Raw genomic sequence first — 15,879 nt, forward strand, 5'->3', positions numbered from 1 at the left:
AAAATGTTTCATATGATTGTAGTCGGTGTCCTCATAAAAGACGGTAAGTACACAGCATTGTTCAATTTTCTTTATGTCCGATTTTCAAATATTTTTTGCCTCAAAATAAATTTTGTGATGTAATTCACCTCAGAGCTGGTTGTTTGGATCATGGCTCATAACTCTTTTATAAAAGATTTTATTAAAAGTCTATGGAAGAAATGAAAGGGGAAAATACTTCCGTAACCCAGACAGATAAAAAAGTGGGCGGTCACTGTTGCGATCTATAGGCAAACTAAGCAAGTTGCTTAGGGCCTCCGTTTTTCCAGGAGGCCCTCATACTGTGAAAGACATTATAAGTAAAGCTATGAACATACTGATGTTGGCCCCATACATTATTTTGCTTAGGGCCCACAAAAGGCTAAGACCGGCAGTGCTGATGTGGTGGCTGTTCCAAAAGTTAGGCAGCTTAATTATGTTGCCTTCTAAGACAACTCATTTTGATGAAATTCTAAGGCAGCATCACATGTGACCTTCATAGTGGAAGCAATCTCAAAATGCACTGCGCAGAGCTCAGTGACAAAAATACAGTAAAAGCAGAATGGCAAGCGAGATGCAGATTAGAAATAAATTTATATTTCAATCAATGCTGAAAAGTATAGATAAAAATAGTTGATCTAATTAAAATTTTCCTATTTTACCAAATATTTCAGAAGCAAGATGAGAATAAGCTTTATTGCCAAGTATGCTTACACATACAAGGAATTTGTCTTGGTGACAGACGATTCCAGTGAACAAACAATACAGCAACAAGACTGAGATAATAATACAAATATAGAATAAAAATAAAAGTGAATTAAATATATATATAATAGAATATATAATAGAAAATTAAATATATATGGAAATACACATTAGGACAATCTATATATATATATATATATATATATATACGTATGTATAATACACAAATACACAAAAATACAAATAAAAAAATATAATACACAAATACAAATCTGTTATATACAGAAGCAAGGGAATTATTTTGTGTGTGCTATGCATTTATATGATTTTGCATCATTATCTTAGCAACATGCTAAAATCTAATTACTGAAATCGTCAAGTTAAATCTCTGTTGCTTATGCAGAGTGTTCCAAATCTGTCATTTATGAAGTCATGTTTCTGTTAGGATGCTGCCTGAAGACCCCAATATAGACCTATAATATGTAGCGTCCTCATATTTAAATGTACTTTTAAAGGACTCCCACAGCAGTGTGGCATGTGTCTGAATGTTTTCAAACAGTATACCATTACTCTGCTGTTTAGAACTTCTTTTTACCCTTGAATGAAGTGATTTTAAAGTTTTGTTAGATTATTCTATATGTCTATGATTAATGTTTACCTATCTCTATTTACACTTAATTTGTATGTCAGCATCAAAGACTGAATGGATAATAAAGTATAAACTGAAGCTAACAAAAGCAAGGTAGCTCGCTAGATTTTTGGACTGAGCTCATCATTTCCTCTAGAGGCACTTTGAACCTTTTAGCAAATGTTTATGCAACATGTAAACAAAGTATTTATCCTTCTTTGCTTTTCTGATTTGCTTCCAACTCCTGGTGAGTGTTTGTGTACAATGTTGACACCGTGGATCAGAACGTCTCTAGGGTACAGTACCCTCTCTCTCACAAGCAAAGCTGTACTTTGGACAAACTGGTTGTGGCTTACCAATTTTAAATAACACAAACACTTTCATGTCACAGATAAAGGCAGACTTGTGGGCAATATAAAACATGTTTGTGTGCTCCTTATAATTTTCAGAATATACTCTTTTTCTAATATTTTCTTGGACTGTGTCTTCTAGTAAAGGACCCAAAACATGAAGCTTAATTGGTGCTTCCGAATGCCAAACTAGAGGGTCTGAAGGAATGCCCAGGAGGGTCAAAGGTCAGTGCACAAGTACATGCTACCACTCTTGTCATTACAACTGAGGGTCATCAATTAGATCTCCAAATTAAGAAATCCATTTTAATGAGTGGTCAGGACTAATTAACACTCAATAAGGGTCTCTTGGTTAGCCTCCCTCATACTCTCTCTCTCTCTCTCTCTCTCTCTCACTCTGTCATTTTTCACCCATACTGTCTCACTCCCCTGTTTTTTCTCTCTGTATAACTCTCTTATCCTCCTCTTTGGACTGCTATTATTGTTATTACCACAAGTCTCTCCAGTTCATTTGAAACAAATTAGTTTTGTGTTGAGTAAACCTTCACACCCGATTACTACACTCTGCTCATTGTGCCCTTGGCATGGATTTTGAGGGAGTGGAGGCAGCATGTTCATTAGGCTGTAAGAGAGAGGTGCAAACACTTGAGAGGAAGATTGAGATGAGACCCTCTCCTCTAGCATTCCAGTCTCACCTGCCACTTCATGACCTGATAATGAGTAAAGAGACATCAGTCAAATACACACTGGGGTAGAACTAATTTGATTGAGTCCAACATATACATATAGATGTATTATATGTTTTTTAAGAAAGGAAGGAAGAGTAGGCTTTTCTTTATATTCAATTGGAAAAAATATCCATTATAAACTGCTCTCTCCCTATCTCTGATTCAGTTTGAGTTTATTTCCATCTCTGCATCATGATTTTAAGTCAAAGTGAATTCCAAGTTGACATACATTCTTAAAGAGATAGTTTACCCCAAAATGAAAATTATCTTATTATTTACCCTCATGCCATCACAGATGTGTAAGACTTTCTTTCTTCTGCTTAAAACAAATTAAGATTTTTAGAAGAATATCTCACCTCTGTTGGTCCTTTCAATTCAAGTAAATGGTGGCCAGAAAGGTCCAAAAAGCAGATAAATATTGGTAATTTCTTACCCACACCTATCATATCCCTTTTGAAGATATTGATTTACCCACTGGAGTCTTAAGGATTAATTGTATGCTGCTTTTATCTGGTTTTTGGACCTTCAGATTTCTGGCAAAAGAGCAAAGCAGAACAAAAATTACAGTTATGGGACATTGGCATCACTGCATTTACCTGCTTTTGACCTGGGAAAGGAGGGGTGAACACAGGGAGAAGGACAGAAAGAGTAAATAAAGTGGATAAGGAGAGGGAGTGTGTCTTTTAGATATTGGAGACATTGGAGAAATAATGTGCTCATCAGACCGGCAGCTCAAAGTAGAGAGAAGATCAAAGTATGCTGGAAAAGGGAAGTACAGGGAGATATCAAACACTGAATAATTGGGTCTTAGAGGCTCAGACTCTGTGATGCCTAAATCACAAAGCACGGTGCATTCAGAAAAATCAGAGCAGAAACACAAAACACAGAATGAAACATGTATTATGCAGTTAAGCACCTGCACACAGGTTCAACAAACTATTCTGTCCTGCATTGCAAGCTCTGGAGGTGTATTTGTAGCCATCCATTTCTTAAAAGGATTATGGTCCTAAGATCGTCGATAGCTGGACTAGACTAGGTCAAATCCTTTACATCCCAAGTTCGATATATGGGCTAGAAAAGGCCAATTAATCAGCCAATATATAACCATTTTTTTATTAGCATAGATCCATTAACCTGCCTGCTACGAGAAGTGTTTGAAAATCTACCAACAGCTTTTACAATCTAGTCCATCAAAGGCAAAACTCAATAACTACGCTAGCACTGTAACTGAAAAAATTGTTTCAAAATACCTTGGTTTAAGTGTGGATTTTGTTGTTACTTTACCTTTTTCATGCTCAATTTATTCTGAATCTGAGGATGGTTCTGCCAAACTGCTCTGTAATTTCCTGGGATTTTCACACACAACAGTCTCTAGAGTTTACTCAGAAGGGTGCCAAAAATAAAAACCATCCAGTGAGCGGAAGTTCTGCAGATGGAAACACTTGCTGATCAGAAAGGTTAACAGAGAATGGCCAGACTGGTTTGAGCTGACAGGAAGACTATTGTTACTCAGATAATCACTCTGTACAATTGTAGTGAGCAGAATAGCATCCCAGAATGCACATCAGATCAAACCTTGAGGCAGATGGACTACAACACCAGAAGACCATGTCGGGCCATAGTGTTCCTCATAAAGTGCTTATTGAGACACATTACAGAAGAAAATGTGTTTCAAATGCATTTCATGTTATGTTTACTCATTTAAGTATGACATAAACACAGTACAACAACAAGCAAATTAAGAATCAATCAAGACAAGTTATCATTACAAAAGTAAAAAGACAGAAACAAAACAGAAAGTGCAAAGTGTTTAAATATTAATGCTCCATTTCTTGATGCGTCTCACCTGATTGATGCCATATTTGTCTGTGGCCAAAGGGATTTAGGCCAGACTGCAGCTCATCAGAGTGTTACAAACTTTGCACAGAGAGCAATTTTGCATCCGTCTCATTTGCCATCATTAATTTGTATTATATATCAGCATTTTATCAGTCATCTGCCATGTTGTCTAGATACCAGCAGCAGTATTTCCAATGAAAAAACTCCTTATCTGTCGGCCACTGATAAACCTCTATCAGTTGACCAATAGTTAGAAAATTTATTTGTAAATTGCAATCAAGATATTGTGTACTGTGTACCCCACACAGTCAGAAGATTATCGACATAAGTAGGGAAAAACATCTTCTCCACAGTGCGACTGTGGCGCATCAAACCAACATCAAATCGCCACTGAATGTCATCTTCCATCCTATTGGGGAATTTCTATGATTTCATGGAGTCACCGCCATCTGCGTTAGAATGGATCATGAAATATGAGCATTATAAATATTTTGTGGATAGCCTGGCTCATCATTTTGCATGTTTTAGTTCCTACTTTGTATCTTGTTACATACTTCTACATGCCACATTTGTGTTAACATGATGTGTTATTAAGGCATGTTAAGCCTTACCCTAAATAAATAAATATAATAACAGCACTAGTCCACTGCTACCAAGACCATTAAAGCACCATTTTCCATCAAAAATCATAATCAGAGATCAAGTTAGATTATAGCAGCAGCAATAATCACACAGTGTCTCAAACCCATCCCACCAGAAGAGCATAAAAGACTTGATCCACAAGGTAGATTTGAGCTACAGCCAAGTCAACGAGGTGGTTTAGCAGCACTATCATAGTGTTAACAGTGCCTCAGAGCATTGTAAAGCAAAGGGATCTGGATTGGGAACATGTCACACACACCAGTATAGCAGATTAGACTGTGTTATAAATACCCAACAATACATCCATGCGGCACTTTGCTCACAAATACTCAAATATCTGATAATAGAGTGCAGCTGTATTATCTGCTGTTCTAACAGCACTTCAATTCCGACTTTATTCTCAATCTTTTCAAGCATCAAATTCCAAATCATTACACAGCACTCAAAATTGATGCTTAATTAAACCAACCTACAACAGGAAAGACATGAATGGGCACTCACCCAACACGCAGGAACAAAAACAGCATTTAAAGAGGATGTAATGGGAATACTCTGCCGTTTCTAAAGAGCCATGTACCATTTCATCACATACCAAGACCTCTTTCAGGATTAAAATAGCCCAAACACTTTGGTTTGTTTTAACAATTGTAATAGAACGCTGCCTTTTGAGCCATCTGTTTCATAAAACACTTTGATTTTCACACAAATCTAGCCAGACAGGTAGAATACCTGGCAGCGAAAATGGTTTATGCATGCCATCAAGCTCACATTCTCACTTGGGCTCTGAGAAGATCTCATCCACTATTTTTGAGAGGTGATAATGGCCTGAGCATCCTTTATTCCTTTCTTTCAATTACATCTAAAATCTGATGCAATGTGCTGGTAAAAAAAATTCAGTTTATTGAATATGCAAGCTAATTTTAGGTCTCAGACCAGGAAATAGGTGGTTAGTTTTTTTAGCTTAACTTGAAGCAATTAACCTTTCTGTTTTAGAGAAAATTACAAACAACCATTTTGTTCGGGTCAAAAAAGACCCTGTGCAGTAGAGTCAATATACATCACCTCCCTTTTTATTATAAAAATGAATATTGCCATATGCTTGTTGTTCACACTAAACACAAGCTTTTTCAAATTGCATTTCACCTGGAAAGAGTGGTAGAGAAGTACACGCATAAACACAAACACACTCCAAAGAAATAAGCACAAAACTTGCTCTGACAAGAAATTTCTCACCTAAATATGCCAAACGGCACTTTTGTGGCACTGCCACACTGCCTCCAACATGATAGAACCTGCGTGCCAAAAGAGATGCCACGTTGGCCATGGCCAAGCACTCCGATGTCACAAAGAAGGGTCCCTTGCCGTCAAAACACAAAACTGGCCGCTCGATATTGAGTGGCATCCCTGAAGAACTCTTTCTTGCAGAGTTCTCTTGAGACTGCGAGCCGCATATTCCACATCTAACGCCCACTTCTTTATACAGGACCCACCATTCCACCCTCTTTGGTCATATATCTTCTATCACGACAGCTATTCACACAGAGCCTTTGAACCTTTGTGACTGCAGAAAGCAAAAGCGAGCAGGGATTTCCACAGAATAGTTAATGTATTGTTGTTGAGAAAATGTGCATGATGATGGGGCTTTGAACAGATGTGTTTTTGTCCAGGAAGGTCAAAGTAAGCAGTATAAGTAATACAGATGGAAGAGAAAGCAGATAATCTTAATGATATGACATAACACGTGAACAACTGAGTGTGACTGCGCACAATTTGATCTGGTCTTTTAATGCTTGGACATTAGAGAGGAACAAAAGGACATTAACTGTTTTGGGGAGTGTAAAATAAAGAAGAAATTGCATCATGTCTAAAGGAGAAGGCAAGCAGGCAGAGATCTGGATGTAGTTCAATATGTAGCTTTAAAACACAGATCGAAAGTGAACTCTTTTAGATAGTACCTAAGAGGAGGGATTTAACTAGTCAGTGTGGGTGGATCTCTCTGAGGTCCTATGCAGTGAATTGTGCTTATGGATCTTGAGAGTGGAAATGGAGGGGGAAGCCACTAATTAATTGAAAGCGCCTTCATTCCTTGTGATATCAGTTGAACATCCATCATGAATCATTTAGTCGCTGAAGTTTCCATTTGAATCAATTTTTTAACATCAACTCAAAGTTGTCTGTGTCCTTGTTTTCTCCTGTTCTCCTTCCTCTTTTTGTGCCGCTAAGACTACACAAATAAATACATAAATAAATAAATGTAATAATAAGAAAATAAATAAAGGATAAATGTCTTGATAAAACAAATATAATTTGTTTTTAATGAAAGTTATTCCTGAATTTATTTTTGTATGACTTTTTTTTCCTTTATTTATTATTTTCTCTTTTTATTTTTATTCTTTAAAAAAATTGTATTCTTTCATTTGTATTTGTTTTTTATTATTTATTTATGCATTCATTTATTTTTATATTTATTTATTCCCACATGTATTTATTTCTATATTTAAATATTCCCACATGTATTTATTTTTGTATTTATTCTTACATTTCTTTCTCTTGTATGATAATGATGTGGGTGGCTCCTGCTTACCATTGGCTTATTATATGAAGCGTGTGCTCGATTACTCTTGACTTGTTTTGATGTGACACTAGGTCATAGCTATATCGCGTGTAAACTATAGCTATTTGTGGGGCTATAAACATAAGAGCTTTAGTCAAGCCAAGATTTATTGGTTATACTAAAATCACAAAATAAATGAGGAGCTGTTTCTTCAACAAATCCACAAAATGAGCAAGTTTCATAAATGATATGATTTAACCTTGTCCTTTTCTTTTTTTTTCTGTGTATATAACTTCATATTTTGATGTCTGCAAATCCCTAATATTGTTTTCTGTTGTTATGATTGTTCATTGTAAAAGATACAACCATGCTTCATTTCCCTGATCGTTTATGTATGTATATAAATCTATAGCTGACGCTTCATATCTAGAGAGTAGCGCGACATGCGAATGAAGTGGATAATCACGCATCAAATGACTGTTTCATTTAGAGTAGAGGTGCTGATTGATGTTTTAGGAGAGCTGTATACCGGTATGAATGTAGAAGCACATCCTGGATTGTTAAACTCTCTGCAAAACGTTTCCCTGCATATTTTAAATCTGTGCGAGTCAGGGTGTATTAAGGTGGGACATCCATGTGCTTCTGATAATACTATTGAGCTCTTAACCAATGATGCACTGGAGCTCCGCAAGGACCGCCTCCCTCATTTACATGTTGCACACAGAAAAGTAAAAATAAATACACGGATAAATAAATAAATATATATGGGAATATATAAATATGGAAATAAATATATGTGGGAATAAATAAATATAAAAAATAAATTAACACTTAAATAAAAAAATATGCAAAATAAATGAATAAATAATTAAAAGCTAAAAAGAATAAAAATAAATATAGAAAATAATAAAGGAATAAAGTCATACAATAATAAATTCAGGAATAAATTTAATTAAAAACTAATTATATTTGTTTTATCAAGACATTTATTCCTTTATTTATTTTTGGATTATTACATTTATTCATTTATTATTTTTGCATGTTTAGTCCTCCATACTACACATGCTCGATTGAAAATTAATTCGGCACTTAAACACTCCTGGCTCCAAATATGCTTTTGAGGTTGAAATTTTTGCTGTTCTTTAACAAACTCTGGGTGCTCTGCCCTCCAAGGTTGGATAAGTATATCTGCTGCCCTTGCTATGTAAATAAAGGCCCTGATATACTTCATACGAAATCGAAGACCGAACAGGTGTGATGTCATTTAAAATATAAGATGTTTTTGAGTTCAATTCGGTGGTTCGTAACAGCTTGCAGGGGTGAACTTCTCACCAGCTGCTAAACACCTTCTTACTTTCATTGGTCCACGTCATCAGTAGGTGTGACCTGGAGATCCAACTACTTTGAGGCTGTCAGCTAATTCTATTTACATTGTTCAGTCAGTCAAGATCAATCATTATGAACATATGCCATGCCAAGTTATTAGCAAGCTGGTACAAATTTACCAAAATCTGTACGAGCGTTCCCGTAGACACATTTTCCAAGATCATTAGTCTACAAAAGGAATCAAATCTACTCAAATACTTTCCAATAAGTGCCCATTCATCCATGTGCTATCTGCAGTGAAAGCCAATCACACATCTACCCAAAGGAAGATATGGCCCTCTTATCATCATTCTTTTATCTGTATTCTGCACATTAACAATATTTTACACACCAATCTTTGCTGTAGTATCAGTGTTATCATAAATACAATAAAAGAGCGTAATCAGTGCATATTATGGCCACGTAAAGGGAGTGTAAGTGACCCCCTGATGTACTAAAGGCTATAAAGTTTGTATTGATTATGTATTTGTTTTGTATGTTGATTGTTCTAGAAGACTCTTATTTTGACAATGAGTGCAACTCGTACTGACGTGATGTATAAAGTGCCTCCCATTCTCGTGTGTATGTGTGCATGCTTTCTGAAGAACGCAGGCTTCAATTGTGTAATGGTTCTTTCTTTCTCTTTTACTGTATTGAGCATCTCACTGAAACGGTAATAAGGTAAATGTTATTTGTCACTTATTAGATGTATGTGACTTGTTTTATTGTTATTTTGGTTATAGTGTTTTTATTGTTTATGCTGTGTTTGCATGTTTTTATGTGTTTCTGTAGCTCTTACAGTGTTTTTACTTCAGTGTCAATTAATTAAACATTTTGGGAAACATCAGTTGAGGAGTCCTGGTCATCAATTCAGTGAGGTAGCTACAGTGAGTTAGCACAATAGCTTGACAAATTCAGAGTGTAAACTAGACAAAATAAACATAATCTACTGAATTCTGTATATATTACTTTATATTATCAGCAAGTGGTTAAAACAGCTTTTTACTGACCTCATGTGAATTCTCCTCATAGAATGAGGCATGAAGTACTAGATAACACATTTTAAAGTCACATTAGTTAAAGTTTTACATGTAGTCTTGAGCATCCTCATATTTAAATATACTTCTAAACACCTCCAACAGTGGTGTCTGAATGTTTGCAAACAGTATACTGTTGCTCGGCTGTTTCAAACTTATTTTTACCCCTGTAAGAAAAACGGAGAAGAACATCTCCGGAAGTATATCAGGGCCTTAAATTTGCTGCTATTCTCTTTACATTTAGCAGTACCACCCAACAAGAGAGCTGCAGGTAAAAGCCATGCCGACATTCAGTACAACAGCACAGTGTGATATTGCTTTTATGCATCAGTTTTGTGGGCAAGAAGTTATTGAAATATCGAGTAACTTTAGACACAATTAGGCCAATTCATTATTAATTTTTGATTAATAAAGAAAAATTATTCTAAAACATGAACACATTTCAATCTAGCGTTACTGATAGCGGGTTGAGTGAGCAACCTCTGAGACTCGGGTTCTGGTACCATAGGAAACACAAAGTCATCACGTTCACATAAACAATGCTGAGTGTGATTTGGAGGTTGCATTTACACTTTAAAATTATCTTTTTACTCCATTGACGGTTAGGTTTAAGGTTGGGATTAGGTTAGAGGGTAGAGTTAATAAAATATGCATTCCTGTTACATCATTTACGACTACAAGTCATAATACAAGTCACTTTTGGCGCCACTCTGTGGACATTTCACCCAGAAAATGGAGCTAACACTAGGGATGCACCGGTACCACTTTTTCTCTTCCGATCCAATTCCAGTATCTGAAATCTCAGTATCGGCCGATACCGATCCGATACCAGTGTTGTTTTTTCATAATCAGTTTAGAATATCTATACCTCATTGAGTGATGCAAATTATATGTAAAAAACACAAACCTCTAATTACAAATTATTTCAATATAAATGTACACACTATTAAGAAAACATTTATTATTAACTAGTCTACTGGATAATGCTGCAGCAACATTAACAGTAATTCCAGTCTAAGTGTCCAGTAGAAAAGAAGGCAGGTTTTATTTTTTTTCTTGGAAAAAACATTCAACTTGTATCTGGACTTTAAAGGATTCAGATCTCTTTTTTTGTTCAATTTAGTTCTAAGATATCAGTTCACTTTTCATTCACAGTTATTTTTTGGAACCCATTCAATTTAAATATTGTTATAATTTGCAAACAAAGAATAATAATAAAAATACATTATTATTAATTACTTTCTGAATTTTAAATACAACAATAATATATTTCAATCGTGCACCTTTATCTTTAAAACCCTTTGGCTTTTATTTTGACATTCTAAACTCTTCAGTAAGTCCTGTATGTGTCTGTTTGTAAGCAAGTTCACAGCATTTTAATTCACTTCTTATTCAAATTCTGGTAAAATGCACCTCCGCCACCATTCTAAATGCATATTATAAGTGAACCGAACTAATGAGCATCTACATCTGAGGTGTTGTTCTTGAGTAGCACTCAAATATTGCACTCAACGCGTGAAGGCTAAAAATAGCCGCAAGTGTGTGTGTAAACAGAGCAGCGACATTCAATAGCACGCTGACGCTGATGTGCATATTATATATTTACTTATTAAACACAGCCTTGTGATTCACAGAGCTATCACACGTATTCAAGTGGCTTTGAATCAATTTTTTAACATCTTTAACAGAATAAAATGCACGTGTCATATTAAATAGGCCTACTTCAATTGTATTTTTATGGTTCTTTTATGTCATTTTTGGAGCTTGACAGGAACGGACATGACTAACACACAGTATCCGATTTGGATAGGGCTTGTCGGACCGATACCCGATCCATCTAAAAACGTCAGTATCGAAGCAAATACTGATACAGGTATTGACACAATGTCTGCCTGCATCCCTAGCTAACACGTGTCCAAATGTCCAGCCACGCATCCAGCTTTGGGCACTAGAGGTCAGTGATTTGAATTTGTGTAAGCACAGACCGATTTCAGCAGCAGAACTTTCAACCTACTGTTGCCAAATTCACCAGTCATTTTAGTCTGTTGACAAACAGGTTCTTTGACAAGGAAAAGATTGTTTATTAAAACGGCCATCTGAGCATTATATATATTTCATAAACATGAGAGATCATCCAGCATTATTGATCAGCAGCAAACACAGAGTCTTATTTTTGGTATTCCCTTATTAATTTAAGACTGTCTTGAGTTACTGACAATTGGCAAAGTGAGAAGTGTATGTACTGAACACTGCCAAATTACTATATATTGGACTGAAATTTTAATTTGTCTACTTCTATTATTAATTTTAAAACATTCTTTCAGGATATGCAGAAAATCTGGAGGTATGTCTTGTGGGAAAATGGGAAAATATGTGGCAAAACATGGCAGCTAAAAATAATAAAAGACCAGTGATAGCACCCTGGTGTTCCTGCATGGTGGAAACTGGCTTCTCGCAGAGCTCCCTTGAGAGAACAGAACATCCCCAACATCCATGCATCAAATGGGGAATCCACTTATCACTGCCTCTCTGGCTTAATTAGAAAAAATGATGAGATTACTGCCATCACTCATAGTGCATCACTACGCTTTCAACAGGAACCCCACTGAGCACCCACAATCCATCAGAGCAAAAATAACTGTACAGAATTGTAATATATGCATCGCTGCTGCTATGACAGTTGATGTGTTCCAAGTATTGACATCAAAGAAGCACTGTTAGGCAGGCTGGTGTTAGGGGAGATGTTCAGGATGGTATTGGGTTGATTGGGGAAGCCCCTCCCCTTTGCCATTTCCTGTTACCCAGCACAAGGATGGAGCAGAGCTGATACTGATATCTCACAGAAGGAAAGCAGGTACCCTTGTGAATTGCCTAATCTCTCTTACTTCTGAAAAAATGGCCATGGAGACACACTGAATGGAAATCTGCCTCCAGATTGACTCTTATGGTGGCTGTTGTACAACTGAAGACTATCAGGTCATACAGAGTGGGTGGTCATAAAGGCTGTTACGTCCATGGACATATTTATTGTTATTGTTGTCATTGTGTATAGTTGTCACTGTCACTAGTTGTGGATATTGTCTAAGAATTATGCATTGAATTACTTTGGTGTGTATTTTCCCTGAGTTTTCTCCCTCTTTTTCCTCTTTTGCTCCTCCCACACTCTCTCTGGCAGGTAGCTGATTGCTCCCAGCTGAGCCTGCTCAATAATCAGGAGGAAGGCAGCTTAAAAGCAGAGGGGAAACACATAGAGTGAGAACCTTTCCTTCAGAGAGTTCTCCAGAGTGGTGTTCTTTGTGCTGTCCCAGCTCATTGCGTTGTGGTACTTCATAGTGTGTTATATTGTACTGCATAGTTGAAGCTTTCACAGATATCATTACTTTAACTACTGTCGATGGAGTCTCCAACTTTTAAGCTTGTTGTAGCCTAAATGCAAATGTTTCCTTTATTTACTATTGTTAGTGATTTTCCAACGTTTAAACCTGATGTACTGCTTACATTTGTTATCAAGTTGTTTTACTTTGAACAGTTTAGTTATGGGTTTACTCCCGCTAGGCAGACCTCTCTTATGTTTATTGTTTTGGCCTTTCCCCCTCCTGAAGTTGATGCTTCCTATTTAGGTTGTTATTTAATATGTCTGTTTTCTGAGCCAAATACATTTTATAAGTAACTGGGGCAGGGTACAGATCATCGCTTTTGAAACCAAAATTCTGTTACTCCTCTAAAACCCCTTGATATAGTGTGCTGAGGACGTAACAAGGCCTATGGCTCCGCAACGCGTCACGTCCATTATCTTGCTCTTGCTACTCTCAAAGGATTAGTTAAGACACCAATACGGGCCAAAAAACGTCTTAATTTACACTTTTTGACCAAGTTAAAATAACAGATCACCCAATATATAGGAATATATATCCCGGATATGTATGACTTTTTCTTCAGTAGAACACAAATTAATTATTTTAATGAACCTCTCAAGGTCCATACAATGCAAGTGAATGGGTGCCAAAATGTTGAAGCTCTAAAAATCACATAGGTCAGCATAAGTACTCCATATGACTCCAGTGGTTAAATAAATGTCTTCAGAAGCTATTTTATAGGTATGGGTGAGAAACTGATAAATATTTCAATAAATTTGTACTATAAATTCTCTTCCCAGCTCAGTAAATGTCCACTTTAGTGCTTTTTGGAGCGAGTGAATTGTATGGACCTACAGAGCTGAAATATTCTTCTAAAAATCTTAATTTGTGTTCAGCAGTAGATAGAACATCATACACAACTGGTATGGCATGAGAGTGAGTAAATGATGGGAGAATTTTCATTTTTGGGTGAACTATTCCTTTAATGCTTCTCTTGAAATGTACAAAATTAATTTAATAGGCAATCAGACAAGGAAAGGAAACATTTGCGTGACTGAGCTCTGACAGAGATGGAACATTGAGGTGAATCATCATTATCTGAGAGGTAACTGCATATTTACATGTAAGACCTATTTTTTCTTTGTGGGAAACTACCAAACAATCACGGCAATCACACATACACACAAATACAGACAAAGGGTAAGAGAGCAACTTGTTGACATGACATTTGATCCATAAAGGAGAACAACGAGGTCATTCAACTGTGATGCAGAGAACAAACAGATACAGAGAGCTTTTATCACTGCTGTAGTGATAATGGATTTTCACATTTAGGCCTATTTAGGCTATTTATGCTGCCCATTTATTATCTTTACCTTTGCTATTATGATATGAAAAAATACACACATTCAAATGGGAGTATAATTTCCTGTCAAAGTATTCAAAAGTAGACATTAACCGCAGAACATAATCACTGACACAAGTCAGCCAAAAGCGCAGCGAAACATGATGAGCGGATCCTACTGAGACATATTACATATGTGTCATACAATCCTGTTTGGCGCTAAAGCTTCCGCGGTCAATGCGTTATGGGCGCGAGACAAATGTCACAATTGCTTGAACCGTTAACATAAACAAATACCGCTCTAAAGCAATGTCTTTTGGATGGAGTAATAACCACATGCTGTGTGATTTTTCTATGTCCCAAAATAGCTATCCTGATATAATCTTTTCTACAATTTGTATCATAATCTCAATTAAATATCAGAAAATCAGGCTGCTTCACAGCTGGGGAGCAAAATAGCTGTCAAACATTCAATTAGCTTCAAGCCTGTAAATTGGTGTTTTCAAGCGCTACTTTCCCCCCTCCCACTGAGTAAAACGGCATTCCCATGTAGAACCATGGACAGCTCCTTACAGATAAAAGCCCTCTCCTGCTGCCTCACAACACTTGTAAAGTCATGACTGCACAAACCCAAGCTCAGCACAAAAAGAAAACACAATAAGAACATCACTCATATTAAATTGCTTCATAGTAGAGTTAATATAGCATCTAATTTGTTAGAATAAATAAGTGCCTACTCAAGAGCGTGAAAATAACGCAATTACACAGTAATGTGCACAAATGCCAGAAAGCCCAATAATTAAGCAATTATGCGCGTGATATTACAACAGCGTATTGTATGACTTACCCCTCTCAAAACTGATATTTCTCAAAACTTCCAGCTCCGCCATTGTAGTTGATATCGAGTAAACACCGCATTAAGGAGCGAATTCCTGTCGGTATGACAATAAGAAAAGATGATGTGCGCTTCAGAATGCAGGTGTCACTGCACTCCATATATCATGTCTATTATAAGAACCTCTTCTTCAGGAATTTAAATGTAGAAGAATGACAAGGAATTTGTTCATGTTTTCTAAACAGTTCCTGACTGTAAACATTTAATTAATAATGCAATTTTGATGCATGACATGAAGGAGCGCGAGAAGGACCTCTCCAATCTCCGCTCTGTGCAGCGCGCGCGCTCTTATTCTCTCACGCGCGCTTTTTTCGGCACATTCTCATTATGGAGGCGCCAGTGTTCTGATCTCTACACAAAGCGTATATTCGCTTCTCTCTTTTTTGCACACACATTTGAGTGCAGGCGGGAGGAGAG

General features: G+C 36.5%; 1 protein-coding gene across 1 annotated transcript in view; it reads right to left on the minus strand.

Annotated features, from left to right (window-relative positions):
• Positions 1-15,544, minus strand: part of plch1 (phospholipase C, eta 1) — a 75,765-nt gene extending 60,221 nt beyond the window's left edge. The window contains exon 1 of the mRNA XM_052152032.1: positions 15,415-15,544. Coding sequence (XP_052007992.1) covers positions 15,415-15,457 — 43 coding nt within the window. The 5' untranslated portion in view covers positions 15,458-15,544. The remainder of the gene's footprint in view (positions 1-15,414) is intronic.
• Between the last annotated feature and the right edge of the window lie 335 nt (positions 15,545-15,879).

Source organism: Xyrauchen texanus, chromosome 21, assembly GCF_025860055.1.
Source record: "Xyrauchen texanus isolate HMW12.3.18 chromosome 21, RBS_HiC_50CHRs, whole genome shotgun sequence".
NCBI lineage: Eukaryota > Metazoa > Chordata > Actinopteri > Cypriniformes > Catostomidae > Xyrauchen > Xyrauchen texanus.